Source organism: Hordeum vulgare, unplaced genomic scaffold (genome assembly GCF_904849725.1).
Source record: "Hordeum vulgare subsp. vulgare unplaced genomic scaffold, MorexV3_pseudomolecules_assembly, whole genome shotgun sequence".
NCBI lineage: Eukaryota > Viridiplantae > Streptophyta > Magnoliopsida > Poales > Poaceae > Hordeum > Hordeum vulgare.
The window spans coordinates 24,992-43,635 of record NW_025422563.1 but is presented as its reverse complement, the minus strand read 5'-3'; the positions used below and the strand labels follow the sequence as shown (position 1 = coordinate 43,635).

General features: G+C 37.2%; 4 protein-coding genes and 3 non-coding genes across 7 annotated transcripts; 5 read left to right on the top strand and 2 right to left on the bottom strand.

Moving 5' to 3' along the window:
- Positions 1-658: 658 nt before the first annotated feature.
- Positions 659-2,628, top strand: LOC123420113 (ATP synthase subunit beta, chloroplastic). The gene has a single exon (XM_045107281.1). The coding sequence runs from the start codon at positions 1,040-1,042 to the stop codon at positions 2,534-2,536; it is 1,497 nt and encodes a 498-aa protein (XP_044963216.1). The 5' UTR covers positions 659-1,039; the 3' UTR covers positions 2,537-2,628.
- Positions 2,629-3,329: 701 nt separating this feature from the next.
- Positions 3,330-13,014, top strand: LOC123420115 (photosystem I assembly protein Ycf3). Its single transcript, XM_045107283.1, has 3 exons — positions 3,330-10,773; positions 11,533-11,760; positions 12,484-13,014. The coding sequence occupies exons 1-3, from the start codon at positions 10,650-10,652 to the stop codon at positions 12,642-12,644; spliced, it is 513 nt and encodes a 170-aa protein (XP_044963218.1). The 5' UTR covers positions 3,330-10,649; the 3' UTR covers positions 12,645-13,014.
- TRNAF-GAA lies at positions 6,996-7,068 on the bottom strand. Its single transcript has one exon. It is a non-coding gene; the product is annotated as a tRNA-Phe (tRNA).
- TRNAT-UGU lies at positions 8,665-8,737 on the top strand. The gene has a single exon. It is a non-coding gene; the product is annotated as a tRNA-Thr (tRNA).
- On the bottom strand, positions 9,953-10,039 carry TRNAS-GGA. The gene has a single exon. It is a non-coding gene; the product is annotated as a tRNA-Ser (tRNA).
- A 104-nt stretch (positions 13,015-13,118) lies between the features above and the next one.
- On the top strand, positions 13,119-15,568 carry LOC123420109 (photosystem I P700 chlorophyll a apoprotein A1). Its single transcript, XM_045107278.1, has one exon. It carries the CDS (start codon positions 13,316-13,318, stop codon positions 15,566-15,568), a length of 2,253 nt encoding a protein of 750 aa, XP_044963213.1. The 5' UTR covers positions 13,119-13,315.
- On the top strand, positions 15,498-18,643 carry LOC123420111 (photosystem I P700 chlorophyll a apoprotein A2). Its single transcript, XM_045107279.1, has one exon. It carries the CDS (start codon positions 15,594-15,596, stop codon positions 17,796-17,798), a length of 2,205 nt encoding a protein of 734 aa, XP_044963214.1. The 5' UTR covers positions 15,498-15,593; the 3' UTR covers positions 17,799-18,643.
- The last annotated feature ends 1 nt before the right edge of the window (position 18,644 follows it).

Below are 18,644 nucleotides of genomic sequence, written 5' to 3'. Positions count from 1 at the left end.
TGATAGCATCGTCCTTTGTAACGATCAAGACTGGTAAGTCCATCAGTCCAAACAGTTGTCCATGTACCAGTAGAAGATTCGGCAGCTACTGCAGCCCCTGCTTCTTCGGGCGGAACCCCAGGCTGAGGACTTACTCGGAATGCTGCCAAGATATCAGTATCCTTAGTTTCATACTCTGGGGTGTAGTAAGTCAATTTATAATCTTTAACACCAGCTTGAAATCCAACACCTGCTTTAGTTTCTGTTTGTGGTGACATAAGTCCCTCCCTACAACTCTTGAATTAAGAATTCTCACAATAACAGGGTCTACTCGATGTTAATTAGGCGTAAATGAAACTTTAGCAAAAATCTCGTAAAACAAAAAGGATATTCAATTAATATAATATCAACTCATTAAAGAAAATTGAGGGCATGCTTAGGTTAATGAATATGTTTCATTCATATATAATGCGTACACCCTGTGTATGTTCTATCCTATAGGAATTCCACTATAGGAATTCGATAGGAATTGAGTTGTTGTTATGGTAAGTTAACACGGTTCGTTATTAAACCATGGATTTGATTTACCAAATCCATCATTATTGTATACTCTTTGATAGGTATAGCGCAACCCAAATTAATCCCTAATCCTTATTTTACAAGTTCTTAATAGGTCTCTTTTCTTATTTGGAATGCAAATACCTAACTAAATACTAATAAAATTCTTTGTTGACAGCAATCTATGCTTCACAGTAGTATATATTTTGTATATCGAAGTCCTAGATAGGAAAGTAGAGTAGGCACAGATCCTCCACAAAAGGCAAAATGTATATGAAAAAAAGATTGATTGAACTTTCCAACGGACTCATTCCATGAGTAAACGATTGAATGGGATTCGCTTGGGCAACGAAATCAAGTCCTGGTCCCCTTTTCTCTCTTATTGAATTAACTAATTCATTTCCTTTTTACTTTTGGATTTTTTTTGATTTGATTTGGCATTATTCAACAATAAAAAAAGAAAAATTTCGACAAATTCCTTTTTTTTAATTATGTGATAATTATGAGAACCAATCCTACTACTTCTCGTCCCGGGGTTTCCACAAGTGAAGAAAAAAGTACAGGTCGTATCGATCAAATTATTGGACCCGTGCTGGATGTCACTTTTCCCCCGGGCAAGTTACCTTATATTTATAACGCTTTAGTAGTCCAGAGTAGAGACACTGCCGATAAGCAAATTAATGTGACTTGTGAGGTACAACAATTATTAGGAAATAATCGAGTTAGAGCTGTAGCTATGAGTGCTACGGACGGGTTGATGAGAGGAATGGAAGTGATTGACACGGGAGCTCCTCTCAGTGTTCCGGTCGGTGGAGCTACTCTCGGACGAATTTTCAACGTTCTTGGGGAGCCTGTTGACAATTTGGGTCCTGTAGATAGTAGTGCAACGTTCCCTATTCATAGATCTGCGCCTGCCTTTATCGAGTTAGATACGAAATTATCCATCTTTGAAACAGGTATTAAGGTCGTCGATCTTTTAGCTCCTTATCGACGTGGAGGAAAAATAGGACTATTTGGGGGGGCTGGAGTAGGTAAAACAGTACTGATCATGGAATTAATCAATAACATTGCTAAAGCTCATGGGGGCGTATCCGTATTCGGTGGAGTAGGGGAACGGACTCGTGAAGGAAATGATCTTTATATGGAAATGAAGGAATCCGGAGTAATTAATGAAAAAAATATTGAAGAATCAAAGGTAGCTCTAGTCTATGGCCAAATGAATGAACCACCGGGAGCTCGTATGAGAGTTGGTTTAACTGCCCTAACTATGGCAGAATATTTCCGAGATGTTAATAAGCAAGACGTGCTTTTATTTATCGATAATATCTTTCGTTTTGTTCAAGCAGGATCAGAGGTATCCGCTTTATTAGGGAGAATGCCCTCCGCAGTGGGTTATCAACCTACTCTTAGTACAGAAATGGGTTCTTTGCAAGAAAGAATTGCTTCTACTAAAAAGGGATCTATAACTTCGATTCAAGCAGTTTATGTACCTGCGGACGATTTGACCGACCCTGCCCCTGCCACAACATTTGCACATTTGGATGCTACTACCGTACTTTCCAGAGGATTAGCTTCCAAGGGTATTTATCCAGCAGTAGATCCTTTAGATTCAACATCAACTATGTTACAGCCTCGGATCGTTGGCAACGAACATTATGAAACTGCGCAAAGAGTTAAGGAAACTTTACAACGTTACAAAGAACTTCAGGACATTATCGCAATTCTTGGCTTGGATGAATTATCGGAAGAGGATCGTTTAACTGTAGCAAGAGCAAGAAAAATTGAGCGTTTCTTATCACAACCGTTCTTTGTGGCAGAAGTTTTTACTGGTTCTCCAGGAAAGTATGTTGCTCTTGCGGAAACTATTAGGGGATTTCAACTAATCCTTTCCGGAGAATTAGACGGCCTACCTGAACAGGCTTTTTATTTGGTGGGTAACATCGATGAAGCTAGCACGAAAGCTATAACCTTAGAAGAGGAGAACAAATCGCAGAAATGAAATTAAATCTTTATGTACTGACTCCTAAGCGAATTATTTGGGATTGTGAAGTGAAAGAAATCATTTTATCCACGAATAGTGGCCAAATTGGCGTATTACCAAACCACGCCCCTATTAACACAGCAGTAGATATGGGTCCTTTGAGAATACGCCTCCTCAACGACCAATGGTTAACGGCGGTTCTGTGGAGCGGTTTTGCGAGAATAGTTAATAATGAGATCATCATTTTAGGAAATGATGCGGAACTGGGTAGTGATATTGATCCGGAAGAAGCTCAAAAGGCACTTGAAATAGCCGAAGCTAACTTGAGTAAAGCTGAGGGTACGAAAGATTTGGTTGAAGCGAAGCTCGCTCTCAGACGAGCTAGGATACGAATCGAGGCTGTCAATTGGATTCCCCCATCCAATTGAAGACAATCCAGTGGTTTATAGTTGATACAAAGAAAAAGGGAAGAGGGGTAGAAAAAGTTATTAGATAGCGAAGCGAAGTAAGTCCAATGCTATCTAGTAATTTTTCTACCTACTTACCTACTATTGGATTTGAACCAATGACTCCCGCCGTATGAAAGCAATACTCTAACCACTGAGTTAAGTAGGCAATTTATCACCACAAAGGAAGACCCATTACTTCGATCGATTATATATTGAATCCCTTTTCTAAGCAATACCGCTCTGTTATTGGTCTGTTATATACTAAATACTAAACTAAATACTAAACAGATACAGATCAAAGGGATATCCTCTGGCATTAGAAAATATTCATCTTGACAAGAAATTCTCTATATGTTAAGATATCTCTGATAAGGGCTATAGCTCAGTTCGGTAGAGCAACTCGTTTACACGTGCGCCAATGCTTTTCAAAGGAGCTTATTATGCAATGAACATAATCGATCTTATTGCAAAATCAATGTCTTACTTCATAGATTCGAGAGAATAGGAGAACAGTAGCCTGACAAACAGTCGGTTCAGTCCGATTCAGGTGCCAATTCAGGTGCCTAATCAAATAGAACCCTTATGGATTTGCTAGTTGATAAGGTAAATATCCAGCCCACTAAATGCTAGGCGTAATGAGGATAAGGGCCTCCAAAAAACTTCTTTTCGTTCTATGAACTTTAAGGTGTATGAAGTCTCATAGTTAACTCTTGCAGTGGAACGATAGAGACTCCATTTCACTTAGGTTGATTTAATTTAGACCAGAGGCAGACCTAAGTCAAGGTAATCCTCCTTTGAAACACTTTGGTATTGCTCCTAGATAGATCATAATACAAAAAATCAATCAGAGCACAGGGAGCCATCTCATTATCTTTCCGTAAAGAAAAACTATGGTGGACTAACTGATCTTTAAATCAGTTTATGAAAGAGCCCAATGCAAAAAAATGCATGTTGGGTCTTTGAAACAGTTCAAATCATTTCGATAATAATCCGTTTGATCTGTTTTACCGAGAAGGTCTACGGTTCGAATCCGTATAGCCCTAATATGCCCTTTTTTCTATTTTAGGATCTCTATCCTATGTTTTCTTTAGTTTAGTATAGTTTTCATTTTCGCATTAGTATTTGTTTATAGACTGGATAGGCGCCTGCGACATAGAATAGAGATAAAAGCATTACCAAAGGCTCATTCATCGAAAATCAAAATCATACAGACAGGAAAAGAAAAACGAAAAATAGAAAAAATAAAGTAAAGAGTAAATAAGAAAACAGAATATTCTGTCTCATAGTTCTGAAATAGAGTTCTTTATTTTTATTTTTATAGTATTACTTCTCATTATACTGCATAGATTAGTCCTACTATCTTAATTAGGTTCTAATTATTCTAATTAGTAGTATTCTCATTTTTATTTAATAGTCTCTTATTATTATTAAATAGTAAATAAAGGATAGAGCTATTCTTTTTTTATAGAGATTCTAGAGAAAGCGAGACAAAGTGAAACGATAAAGTTTTCTTTATATAAGAATTAGATCTACATACACCATATCTAAATAGAATGGAAATCCAAAAGAAAGGGAGTTGGGATTCCATTGGATGAATCTTTAAAGAAGATGCAGCACAGAGGAAACAAAGGCTAAACTAAGCGCTTTTGTTTGAACAAAAAAGATTCTTGTTTCACCGAGGAAAAGAGAGAAGTTCTGGATAAATTGACAATGCTGAATTGAATTGACTAATTTAAGTTCCGCCTATTCCACATTAATGGGAGTACATTATGTTTCTGCTTCACGAATATGATATTTTTTGGACATTTCTAATAATAGCAAGCCTTATTCCTATTTTGGCATTTTCGATTTCAGGGCTTTTAGCCCCGGTTAGTGAAGGACCAGAGAAGCTTTCTAGTTATGAATCGGGTATAGAACCCATGGGAGGGGCTTGGGTACAATTCCGAATACGCTATTATATGTTTGCGCTCGTTTTTGTTGTTTTTGATGTGGAAACCGTCTTTCTATACCCTTGGGCAATGAGTTTCGACGTATTGGGTGTATCCGTTTTTATCGAAGCTTTGATTTTCGTGCTTATCTTAGTTGTCGGTTTAGTTTATGCATGGCGAAAAGGAGCCTTGGAATGGTCTTAACTGAATATTTAGACAAAAAAAAAGAAGGAAAAGATTCTATTGAGACAGTTATGAATTTGATTGAGTTTCCCTTACTTGACCAAACAAGTTCCAATTCTGTTATTTCAACTACACTAAATGATCTTTCGAATTGGTCAAGACTCTCCAGTTTATGGCCCCTTCTATACGGTACCAGTTGTTGTTTCATTGAATTTGCTTCATTAATAGGTTCACGATTCGATTTTGATCGTTATGGATTGGTACCAAGATCAAGTCCTAGGCAAGCAGACCTAATTTTAACAGCCGGTACGGTAACAATGAAAATGGCTCCGTCTTTAGTGAGATTATACGAGCAAATGCCTGAACCAAAATACGTCATTGCTATGGGAGCCTGTACTATTACAGGGGGAATGTTCAGTACGGATTCCTATAGTACTGTTCGGGGAGTTGATAAGTTAATTCCTGTGGATGTCTACTTGCCGGGCTGCCCTCCTAAACCGGAGGCAGTTATAGATGCCCTAACAAAACTTCGTAAGAAGATATCGCGAGAAATAGTTGAGGATCGAACTCTATCTCAAAATAAAAAAAGATGTTTTACTACCAGTCACAAGCTTTATGTTAGGCGCAGTACTCATACAGGAACTTATGAGCAAGAATTGCTCTATCAATCACCATCGACATTAGATATATCTTCTGAAACTTTTTTAAAATCCAAAAGTCCAGTACCTTCCTACAAATTAGTGAATTAGGAGGGGGGGGCTCTTTTGTGTAGAAAAAGAAAAAGCAGAGCAATCTTTCAAACTTGCATCCGAAATGGGAAATATTTATACAAAGAGGGAGAGATGAAGACAATGCAGCAGGGTTGGTTATCTAATTGGCTAGTCAAACATGAGGTGGTTCATAGATCTTTGGGCTTTGATCACCGAGGAATAGAGACTTTACAAATAAAAGCAGGGGATTGGGATTCCATTGCTGTCATTTTATATGTATATGGTTATAATTATTTACGCTCCCAATGTGCTTATGATGTAGCACCCGGTGGATCTTTAGCTAGCGTGTATCATCTTACAAGAATACAATACGGTATAGATAATCCAGAAGAAGTCTGCATAAAAGTCTTTGCCCAAAAGGATAATCCTAGAATTCCGTCTGTCTTCTGGATTTGGAGAAGTGCCGATTTTCAAGAACGCGAATCTTATGATATGGTGGGAATCTCTTATGATAATCATCCGCGCCTTAAACGTATCCTAATGCCTGAAAGTTGGATAGGCTGGCCCTTACGTAAGGACTATATAACCCCCAATTTTTATGAAATACAAGATGCTCATTGAATGATAAGAAATTCGTGCTCACTTATACAACACAACTCCAGATTTTATTCAAGTCAAGGAATATTTTTAGGTTCTTTTCCTAGATGAAACGGAATACCTATTTATAATTAATTCCTATTATACAAAAGCATTCCAGATAGACTGAGCCAAAAAAGGGTTTCATTTGGATTCCCCTATTTTGAAAATCACATATTAATTTCCTTCATATGAACAGAAAAATAGGATGACTCAAAGAAGTTCTCTACCAGGAACTTTGTATCGCGCACATGACTTAGCACAACTAGGAAAATAAGATAAGATAAAGATAAGCAAGACTAAAAAAATATTCGTCGGAATAGTGGAATACAAAATAAAGAAACGCAAAAAAATAAAGGGGAACCTAATCTCACCCCCTTCCTTATCATAAAGAAAGGGTATATTTTAAAACTTCTCTAAAAAGAAGTGCCTCTATATTTATATTATAGATTTATCCACTTAGATGAATAAATCATACTCTATCTATATTATATATTATTAATAAATATGTATCACAATCCATCTCGAGGTATTTGGATCAATACCTATTCGGTGGATCTTTTTTTTTCTCTGCCAGGAACCAGATTTGAACTGGTGACACGAGGATTTTCAGTCCTCTGCTCTACCAACTGAGCTATCCTGACCTTTTCTTGTGCATCATCCTAGTAGAGTATTTGTATCTATGTCAATTAAAAGGACTAAAAAATCAATTAAAGTATTTCAAATTCAAAATTTGAAAGGGGGGGGGTAGCCCTATGCATTGTGCATGGTTTACTTAAATAATACTTAAAAATAGAGTGAATAACCAAGATTTCTTGCCGATACTCTAATAAAAAAGAAATCTATTCAATGAATAGGATAAGATCCATTGAGTTCTCTTCGCATTCCTTTCCTTTGTGAAAGAGTAGAATGAGAAAGCTAATGAATCTTAAACCCATTGATAAAAAGAAAAAAAAAGAGGATTTGGGGATAGAGGGACTTGAACCCTCACAACTTAAAAAGTCGACGGATTTTCCTTTTACTAGAAATTTCATTGTTGTCAGTATTGACATGTAGAATGGGACTCTCTCTTTGTCCTCGTCCGATTAATCCACTTTCTTTTTAAAAGTTCTCAAAACTTTGAATTTGAATTGAAGAATTTGATTATTCAATATTCGAATGGAGTGGATTCACAATAATTCAAAATAAAATTATGATATGAGTTTTTTATTTCATAATCATTTCGAATTTTATTTTGAAATTTTAAAAAAGATAAAGAACCTATATTATAATATGAGTTCTGTGATTAATCGTTTGCTATGTCAGTATCTATACGTGTTTATTAAATGTATAAAGTATAAAACCCCTCTTTCTCTAATTTAGAATTAGAAGGAATTCCACTAACAACACAACGTAATTAACTCGATTCGTTAGAACAGCTTCCATTGAGTCTCTGCACCTATCCTTTTCCTTTGTATTCTAGTTCGAGAATCCCTTCTCAAAACACGGATTTGGCTCAGGATTGCCCTTTTTTAATTCCAGGGTTTCTCTGAATTTGGAAGTTACCACTTAGCAGGTTTCCATACCAAGGCTCAATACAATCAAGTCCGTAGCGTCTACCGATTTCGCCATATCCCCACTTCCCTCTTCTTTGAGACCAGGATTCCTTGTGTAATTTCATCCATCTCTTAGTTTTTTTTTTGAATCATTGAGTTCATCACTCAACGTAGTCTAGCAGTTCAGTTCGACTCTATTTGAGAGACCCCGCTTGCTTATTGCAATTCTGAATTACATTGATTCTATCCTTGATGTATTTGCAATTCAATCCGAATCAATATATCCAAAACTTTTTATCTCCCCCACCTCCCGTCTTACTTTTTTATAGTATTCGAAATTATACTATAACGCTGGATATTTATTCTTTTTTTCTAATCAGAATTATCAATTTTATTTACTCTGACTTTATGTTCCCCTTAGTGAAATATTAATCCTCAAATTATTAACAAATAATAAAGTCTATAATGATCGAATGAAAATACCCATAAAGTCTATAATTTTCTTTTTAAATATCCTATAGTTAAGCATATCAAGCTAACTTTATCTTTAAGAAGTTTTAGTATTTTTTTATTTAGTATTTTTTTATAAGTAGAACTTCAAATTTAGAACTAGTTAATAGCTAAGAGTAATAACTAATATCTGAGATTTTACGGATTTCCTATACTATACCTATTTCTATTTGTTACACTATTTCCGTTATGTAAGCCCACTTAGCTCAGAGGTTAGAGCATCGCATTTGTAATGCGAGGGTCATCGGTTCAAATCCGATAGTCGGCTTTTTTTTTCTCTATCGATGTTCTACGAACAAGAATCTCTTTTTTTCCGAATTAAATGGAGAATCCAGGATCTTTTATGTTTTTTACCTTACTATTTTGCTAGATACAAAACAATAAAATAAATAATATATATACAAAAAATACAAAAAATACAGATTTTGATGAAATTCCATTTTTTGTGGTACTTTAGTTGATTTTACTCTGTTTATCCTGTAGTTTAATTCAGTTTTAATTTCGATGTATTCTGTAATGTAAATACAATGAAATTAATTGTGTAAAATGAAATTTCAATAAAAAAAAGGAGTCTTCATGTCCCGTTATCGAGGACCTCGTTTAAAAAAAATACGCCGTTTGGGAGCTTTACCAGGACTCACTAGAAAAACACCTAAATCCGGAAGTAATCTTAAAAAAAAATTCAATTCTGGGAAAAAGGAGCAATATCGTATTCGTCTTCAAGAAAAACAGAAATTGCGTTTTCATTATGGTCTGACAGAACGACAATTACTTAGATATGTACATATCGCTGGAAAAGCAAAAAGGTCAACAGGCCAGGTTTTACTACAATTACTTGAAATGCGTTTGGATAATATCCTTTTTCGATTGGGTATGGCTTCAACCATTCCTGGGGCCCGCCAATTAGTCAACCATAGACATATTTTAGTTAATGGCCGTATAGTCAATATACCAAGTTTTCGTTGCAAACCCCGAGATATTATTACTACGAAAGATAACCAAAGATCAAAAGGTCTGGTTCAAAATTATATTGCTTCATCGGACCCGGGGAAATTGCCAAGCCATTTGACGATTGACACATTGGAATATAAAGGACTAGTAAATAAAATCCTAGATAGGAAGTGGGTCGGTCTCAAAATAAATGAGTTGTTAGTTGTAGAATATTACTCTCGTCAGACTTGAACTTAATGAAAAAAGGAAAGGTTCATAGAATTTTCTTCCCCTTCCCCTTTCCCCGAACTAAATAGCCCTAAGACCATTACCATTAATTCGTATTTTCCCATCAACTAGCTAAAATTGATTAACCCTAGGATTAGGATCCTTTTTGCTTTTTTCCTCTATGTTTACATACCACAGTAATTTGCTATAGAGAATTTTTAATTTCTATTAAATAAAAATAAGATAATATAAGATATTATTACTGGAATAAATTGCTATTTGATTTGATACATTGTGATCCTTAACGTTGATGAATTAAGAAAAACGGAAAGAGAGGGATTCGAACCCTCGGTAAACAAAAGTCTACATAGCAGTTCCAATGCTACGCCTTGAACCGCTCGGCCATCTTTCCTACATAACTTATTATGGAAAATAAACTGAGTGAATAGCGAGTTTTCTTATTCCTGCAGTACAGGTACAACCGCAACCGCTCGGGGGTTCCCTAGTTCTATTGGAAAAATTCCTTTTGATCTAGGTGGAAGGATACAGGATTTTTTACTAGAAATTGCGCTCGCTATAAAATAAAAGTTTTAATTTAGGTTTTCCCGCAACTAAAGAAAAAGAGAATGCAAGAATTCTTCTTATTGCATAATAAAATAAAGAAACCTTAGAATTCCGTTTGCATAAGATACGCTACACCATTGAAATCAAAAATAGAGTATGAGACAATTAATAACTTTGAAAACACGAAATAGTTGATGACATAAGTTGTTGTTCAGAAATAGGAAAGTGGAATGAAATCCAGTCTTAGTCAAATATTGCATATCTCTTCGTGTCCAAGCAGAAGGAAAAGGATACAATTTGAGCTGAGCGGAAAATCCATATCTCTCTTATCCATTTAAAACATATGGATTTAGAGCATATGGATCAATCTATTTATAATTATAAGAATCGAATGTGTTTGTTTTTATGTTATTTTGTGAAGGAATGAAAACAATTCTATATAGAATGGCTTGGGAATTATGCCTAGATCCCGTGTAAATGGAAATTTCATTGATAAGACCTTCTCAATTATAGCCAATATTTTATTGCGAATAATTCCGACAACCTCAGGAGAAAAAAAGGCATTTACTTATTATAGAGATGGTGCGATTTGACTCTTTTTTTTTTTGCTTTTTTTTAGACCTACCTATACCTCAGTCTTAGGAAAAAGAAAAGGGGTTGGCATAGAGAGAACCAAATTTGTAAAGCAAGCAAACCCACGCTTCGGGAAGGTGAGGCGAACTAACAATTCCTTCCGTCGTGTATCCTCGATTGATGCGGCTTCAGATACTTCAATTGTAGATTTGAGTATTGAGCGAAAGGTTACACCTACAGGATATGGTATGGTATGGATTACAGGCCACTCTATTAGTATCCGTAGGCAGCATAGGGGAGAAAAGCACTACACCTAGAAATAGGAATCAACAAGAGAAAAACTTTGGTAGAAATTACCCCTTTCCTGATCGGTATCAGGGCTGGGAAGAATGGTTGGGATAACAAACAACCATCAGGTTTGTACTTTGGATACCCCTATAACCATCAAAGATCGTTGAAGTAGCTAATTCCTCTAAATAGGAGGCGTTGAGAACAAAGAAATTATTGGAGCTATCGTTTTCCTCTAGCATTAATAGAATTCATTGGTGTTAAGAAAAACCTCTTGTGGGAAGGTTGGCTAGAGATTTCTTGGAAAAATACCAGCCCCTTTCGGTTCATAATGAGACGGGACTAATTCTATTTTGATTCTATAGATTAAGATTATTTCGCTTAGTACTATTATGTACAGAAGGGAGGAGCCGTATGAGATGAAAACCTCATGTACGGTTTTGGAACGGAGATTTTTTGAATAGAATGAACGACCGTAACGGATGTTGGCTCAATCCGAAGGAAATTATGCGGAAGCTTTGCAAAATTATTATGAAGCTACGCGACTAGAAATCGATCCCTATGATCGAAGTTATATACTCTATAACATAGGCCTTATACACACAAGCAATGGAGAGCATACAAAGGCTTTGGAATATTATTTCCGGGCACTAGAACGAAACCCCTTCTTACCGCAAGCTTTTAATAATATGGCCGTGATCTGTCATTACGTGCGACTATCTCCACTATAGAAAGACAAAAAAAGAGAGGATCAAATTTTCTAGTAAATACTGGAAAAAAGGGCTTTCTACATAGGGATCGTAAAAACAACGATTTTTCCCTATCAGCTGTAGGAAGGAAGGACACTTCACGAGAATCAAAAAACGAAGAAAGTATGGCCTATACTACTACTCTATGGATAAAGTTTCTCAAATTGATAGAGAAAGCACCGTAAAGATCAATTAGTGAGCGACTGGGTCGATACAACTAAAAAAAACTGCTTACTTATCCCATGATATGGGGCAAAATTTAGGAATCCGCTTATGTAATAGAGCCGATCCACTAAGGGATTAAGCAGCGGTGTAGTATCAGATCCCAAAGATAGTAAGTTCTTTTTTCTTTCTTATGGAAAAAAGTCTTTTTCAAGGATTCTATAGAGATTTCATATATGAAACCGGGATAGTTACCTTTCAGAAAATTTGAACGAAGGCTCTATATCTATCTATGCTTCATTCTTCTGAAGGTGGGAAAAAAGATCAAACTAATTATTGAGAAAAATTAGGGTTTGAAACTTAGGTAATTAATTTCTTCTGCTTAACACAAGAACAAATTGGATCGATTTTTGATAAATCGAATTCAGTTAAGATAGGGGAAATTAAGATAGCAATTTCTGAGCCGTATGAGGTAGGAAACTCTCAAGTACGGTTCTAAGGGAAGGAACTGCCTATTCCGACCGAGGAGAACAGGCCATTCTAGAGGGTGATTCGGAAATTGCGGAAGCTTGGTTTGATCAAGCTGCTGAATATTGGAAACAAGCTATAGCGCTTACTCCGGGAAATTATATTGAAGCACAAAACTGGTTGAAGATTACGAAGCGCTTTGAATTTGAATAAGACCATGCTCCTTTTTTTTCCTAAAATGGATGGTTTGGTTGTTGATCCATTAATCAAATAAATTAGGTCGTAAGATCGAATCAAGAATTTCATTATATCCATTTCTTATACCTTCTATTTTATAAGATATTTCATAAGAATAAACCATAGGGATAGGGTCTAGAATAGAAGTAATAAAGTGAATAAAAAAAAGGGGGCCAATCTAAATATTGCTAATATATTAGAACCATCTTATTAATAATTCTAATGAGTTATCTTGGAATTTAGAATCAAATAAAAAATAAAAAACCCTATATTATGCTCAAGGAAAGTAGATATAGATAGGAGCTTATGCCCTAAAAAAAAATACACTAGTTTCTTAAATTTAAAATAAAAAAGATTTTTTCTTACGCCGAGAAATATTTGTTTTTTCAAGATAAACAATGTCCGTTAGGCACCTAACCTTTATGTCATAATAGATCCGAACACTTGCCTCGGATTGACTTTAATATATAATTGCTCCAGTGAATAACTAAAAAAAAAGAAGGGTGGTAGTATAGTAAAGAAAAGAACTAATCACAATATCTATCTTTCAAAATCTATCTTTCAAAATCTATCTTTCAAAGATTCACTAAAAAAAAAGACAGTTGGCGGGTCTCTTTGTATGTCTTGTCCGGAAAGAGGAGGAGTTAATGATTATTCGTTCGCCGGAACCAGAAGTAAAAATTGTTGTGGATAGGGATCCTGTAAAAACATCTTTTGAGGAATGGGCGAGACCCGGCCATTTCTCAAGAACACTAGCTAAGGGCCCTGATACTACCACTTGGATCTGGAACCTACATGCTGATGCTCACGATTTCGATAGTCATACTGGTGATTTGGAGGAGATTTCTAGAAAAGTTTTTAGTGCTCATTTCGGGCAACTTTCCATTATCTTTCTTTGGTTGAGTGGCATGTACTTTCATGGTGCCCGTTTTTCCAATTATGAAGCATGGCTAAGTGATCCTACTCACATTGGACCCAGTGCTCAGGTAGTTTGGCCTATAGTAGGGCAAGAAATATTGAATGGTGATGTAGGTGGGGGTTTCCGAGGAATCCAAATAACCTCTGGTTTTTTTCAGCTTTGGCGAGCATCTGGAATAACTAGTGAATTACAACTCTATTGTACTGCAATTGGTGCATTGGTTTTTGCAGCGTTAATGCTTTTTGCTGGTTGGTTCCATTATCACAAAGCCGCTCCCAAATTGGCCTGGTTCCAAGATGTAGAATCCATGTTGAATCACCACTTAGCGGGATTATTAGGACTTGGGTCTCTTTCTTGGGCGGGACACCAAATTCATGTATCTTTACCAATTAACCAATTTCTTGACGCTGGGGTGGATCCTAAAGAGATACCACTTCCTCATGAATTTATCTTGAATCGGGACCTTTTGGCTCAACTTTATCCTAGTTTTGCCGAAGGAGCAACCCCTTTTTTCACTTTAAATTGGTCCAAATACGCAGAATTTCTGACTTTTCGTGGAGGACTAGATCCAGTAACCGGTGGTCTCTGGCTGACCGATATTGCACACCATCATTTAGCTATTGCTATTCTTTTCCTAATCGCAGGTCATATGTATAGGACCAACTGGGGTATTGGCCATGGACTTAAAGATATTTTGGAGGCTCACAAGGGCCCATTTACAGGACAAGGCCATAAGGGTCTTTATGAAATCTTAACAACGTCATGGCATGCTCAATTATCTCTTAACCTAGCTATGCTAGGCTCTACAACCATTGTTGTAGCTCATCATATGTATTCTATGCCTCCCTATCCATACCTAGCTACTGACTATGGTACACAACTTTCCTTGTTCACACACCACATGTGGATTGGCGGATTTCTAATAGTCGGTGCTGCTGCACATGCAGCAATTTTTATGGTAAGAGACTATGATCCAACTACTCGATACAACGATCTATTAGATCGCGTCCTTAGACACCGCGATGCAATCATATCCCACCTTAACTGGGTATGTATATTTCTAGGTTTTCACAGTTTTGGCTTGTACATTCATAATGATACCATGAGTGCTTTAGGCCGTCCACAAGATATGTTTTCGGATACCGCCATACAATTACAACCTATCTTTGCTCAATGGGTACAAAATATCCATGCTACTGCGCCTGGCGTAACAGCTCCTGGTGCAACAACAAGTACTAGCTTAACGTGGGGAGGCGGCGAGTTAGTAGCAGTAGGTGGCAAAGTGGCTTTGTTACCGATTCCATTAGGAACCGCAGATTTTTTAGTCCATCACATTCATGCATTTACCATACATGTGACTGTATTAATACTTTTGAAAGGTGTTTTATTTGCTCGGAGTTCCCGTTTGATACCCGATAAAGCAAATCTAGGTTTTCGCTTTCCTTGCGATGGGCCTGGCCGAGGGGGAACATGTCAAGTATCTGCTTGGGATCATGTTTTCTTAGGTTTATTCTGGATGTACAATGCAATTTCGGTAGTCATTTTCCATTTCAGTTGGAAAATGCAGTCGGATGTTTGGGGTACCATAAGTGATCAAGGGGTGGTAACTCATATTACAGGGGGAAACTTTGCACAGAGTTCCATTACGATTAATGGGTGGCTTCGAGATTTCTTGTGGGCACAGGCATCGCAAGTCATTCAGTCTTATGGTTCTTCATTATCTGCATATGGTCTTTTTTTCTTAGGTGCTCATTTTGTCTGGGCCTTCAGTTTAATGTTTTTATTCAGCGGCCGTGGTTATTGGCAAGAACTCATTGAATCTATCGTTTGGGCTCATAACAAATTAAAAGTTGCTCCTGCTACTCAGCCTAGAGCCTTGAGCATTATACAAGGACGTGCTGTAGGAGTAACCCATTACCTTCTGGGTGGAATTGCCACGACATGGGCATTCTTCTTAGCGAGAATTATTGCAGTAGGATAGTGGCTAGGAGGATTTGAAAGGCATTATGGAATTAAGATTTCCCAGGTTTAGCCAAGGCTTAGCTCAGGACCCCACTACTCGTCGTATTTGGTTTGGTATTGCTACCGCACATGATTTCGAAAGTCATGATGATATTACTGAAGAACGTCTTTATCAGAACATTTTTGCTTCTCACTTTGGGCAATTAGCAATAATCTTTCTATGGACGTCCGGAAATCTGTTTCATGTAGCTTGGCAAGGAAATTTTGAATCATGGATACAGGATCCTTTACACGTAAGACCTATTGCTCATGCGATTTGGGATCCTCATTTTGGTCAACCCGCTGTGGAAGCCTTTACTCGAGGAGGTGCTGCTGGTCCAGTGAATATTGCTTATTCTGGGGTTTATCAGTGGTGGTATACAATAGGATTACGCACCAATGAAGATCTTTATACTGGAGCTCTTTTTCTATTATTTCTTTCTACGCTGTCCTTAATAGCGAGTTGGTTACATCTACAACCCAAATGGAAACCAAGCCTTTCGTGGTTCAAAAACGCGGAATCTCGTCTCAATCATCATTTGTCAGGACTTTTCGGGGTAAGTTCTTTGGCTTGGACAGGACATTTAGTTCATGTTGCTATTCCCGCATCCAGGGGGGAGTACGTTCGATGGAATAATTTCTTAGATGTATTACCCTATCCCCAGGGGTTGGGACCCCTTTTGACGGGTCAGTGGAATCTTTATGCCCAAAACCCTGATTCGAGTAATCATTTATTTGGTACCGCTCAAGGAGCGGGAACTGCCATTCTAACTCTTCTTGGGGGATTCCATCCACAAACACAAAGTTTGTGGCTGACTGATATGGCTCACCATCATTTAGCTATTGCATTTATTTTTCTCATTGCCGGTCACATGTATCGAACTAACTTCGGAATTGGGCACAGTATTAAAGATCTTTTAGAAGCGCATACTCCTCCGGGGGGTCGATTAGGGCGTGGGCATAAGGGCCTTTATGACACAATCAACAATTCGATTCATTTTCAGTTAGGTCTTGCTCTAGCTTCTTTAGGGGTTATTACTTCCTTAGTAGCTCAACATATGTACTCTTTACCTCCTTATGCATTCATAGCACAAGACTTTACTACTCAAGCTGCTTTATATACTCATCACCAATATATTGCGGGGTTCATCATGACAGGGGCTTTTGCTCATGGAGCTATTTTTTTCATTAGGGATTACAATCCGGAACAGAATGAGGATAATGTATTGGCAAGAATGTTAGACCATAAAGAAGCTATCATATCTCATTTAAGTTGGGCTAGCCTCTTTCTAGGATTCCATACCTTGGGCCTTTATGTTCATAACGACGTCATGCTTGCTTTTGGTACTCCAGAAAAGCAAATCTTGATCGAACCTATATTTGCCCAATGGATACAATCTGCTCATGGCAAGACGACATATGGGTTCGATATACTCTTATCTTCAACGAATGGCCCCGCTTTCAATGCGGGTCGAAGCCTATGGTTGCCCGGATGGTTGAATGCTGTTAATGAGAATAGTAATTCGCTTTTCTTAACAATAGGACCTGGGGATTTCTTGGTTCATCATGCTATTGCTCTAGGTTTGCATACAACTACATTGATTTTAGTAAAGGGCGCTTTAGACGCACGCGGTTCCAAATTAATGCCGGATAAAAAGGATTTTGGGTATAGTTTTCCTTGTGACGGCCCAGGGCGCGGCGGTACTTGTGATATTTCTGCTTGGGACGCATTTTATTTGGCAGTTTTCTGGATGTTAAATACCATTGGGTGGGTTACTTTTTATTGGCATTGGAAACATATCACATTATGGCAGGGCAACGTTTCACAATTTAATGAATCCTCCACTTATTTGATGGGATGGTTAAGAGATTACCTATGGTTAAACTCTTCACAACTTATCAATGGATATAATCCTTTTGGGATGAATAGTTTATCGGTATGGGCTTGGATGTTCTTATTTGGACATCTTGTTTGGGCTACTGGATTTATGTTCTTAATTTCTTGGCGGGGGTATTGGCAGGAATTAATTGAGACTTTAGCATGGGCTCATGAACGCACACCTTTAGCTAATTTAATTCGCTGGAGAGATAAGCCTGTGGCTCTTTCCATTGTGCAAGCAAGATTGGTTGGATTAGCTCACTTTTCCGTGGGTTATATATTCACTTATGCAGCTTTCTTGATTGCCTCAACATCAGGCAAGTTTGGTTAATTTAGTTTGTTTTTTTGTACTGTATCAGCACCTAGTTCATTACTCTTGATAGAGAGGGAGGATCCGCCTTCTTAAATTTCTTTTTCTATTTATTTTTCCATCTAGGATTAGAACCGTATACTTGATAATAATAGCAACGGCACATTATGGCAAAAAAGAGTTTGATTCAGAGGGAGAAGAAGCGGCAGAAATTAGAACAGAAATATCATTTGATTCGTCAATCTTTAAAAAAAAAGATAAGAAGCAAAGTTTCTCCCTTGAGTTTGAGTGAAAAAACGAAAATGCGAGAAAAATTGCAATCCCTACCGCGTAATAGTGCACCTACACGCCTTCATCGACGTTGTTTTTTGACCGGAAGACCTAGAGCTAACTATCGACATTTTGGGCTATCCGGACACGTACTTCGAGAAATGGTTTATGAATGTTTATTACCGGGTGCAACAAGATCCAGTTGGTAAGGATAAAATACCCTTTCGTATTTGTATGGATTTCTGGAATTGATAATCATAGAGGAGCCCTCTTTACCATTCTGTATAAATGGACTATTCTATTTGTATAGATATGGTAGAGGGACGTATCGAACCCTCTTTTATCCACTAGTTACCCCTCTTTAGTTTAAGAGTATAGAGCAGTTTGGTAGCTCATAAGTCTCATAACCTTGGGGTTGCGGGTTCGATTCCCACTACCGGCCCCATACTCCTTCTTTAATGATATATGCATGATATATACATCATCCATTTGTATCTGGATTTTTTGATTTCCTAAAAGAGTTTTGGTCTAACAGTTTTTTCTCGGAAGAAGACAACAAATAAAAGAAAGAATAAAAGAAAGAATAAAATACGAAAG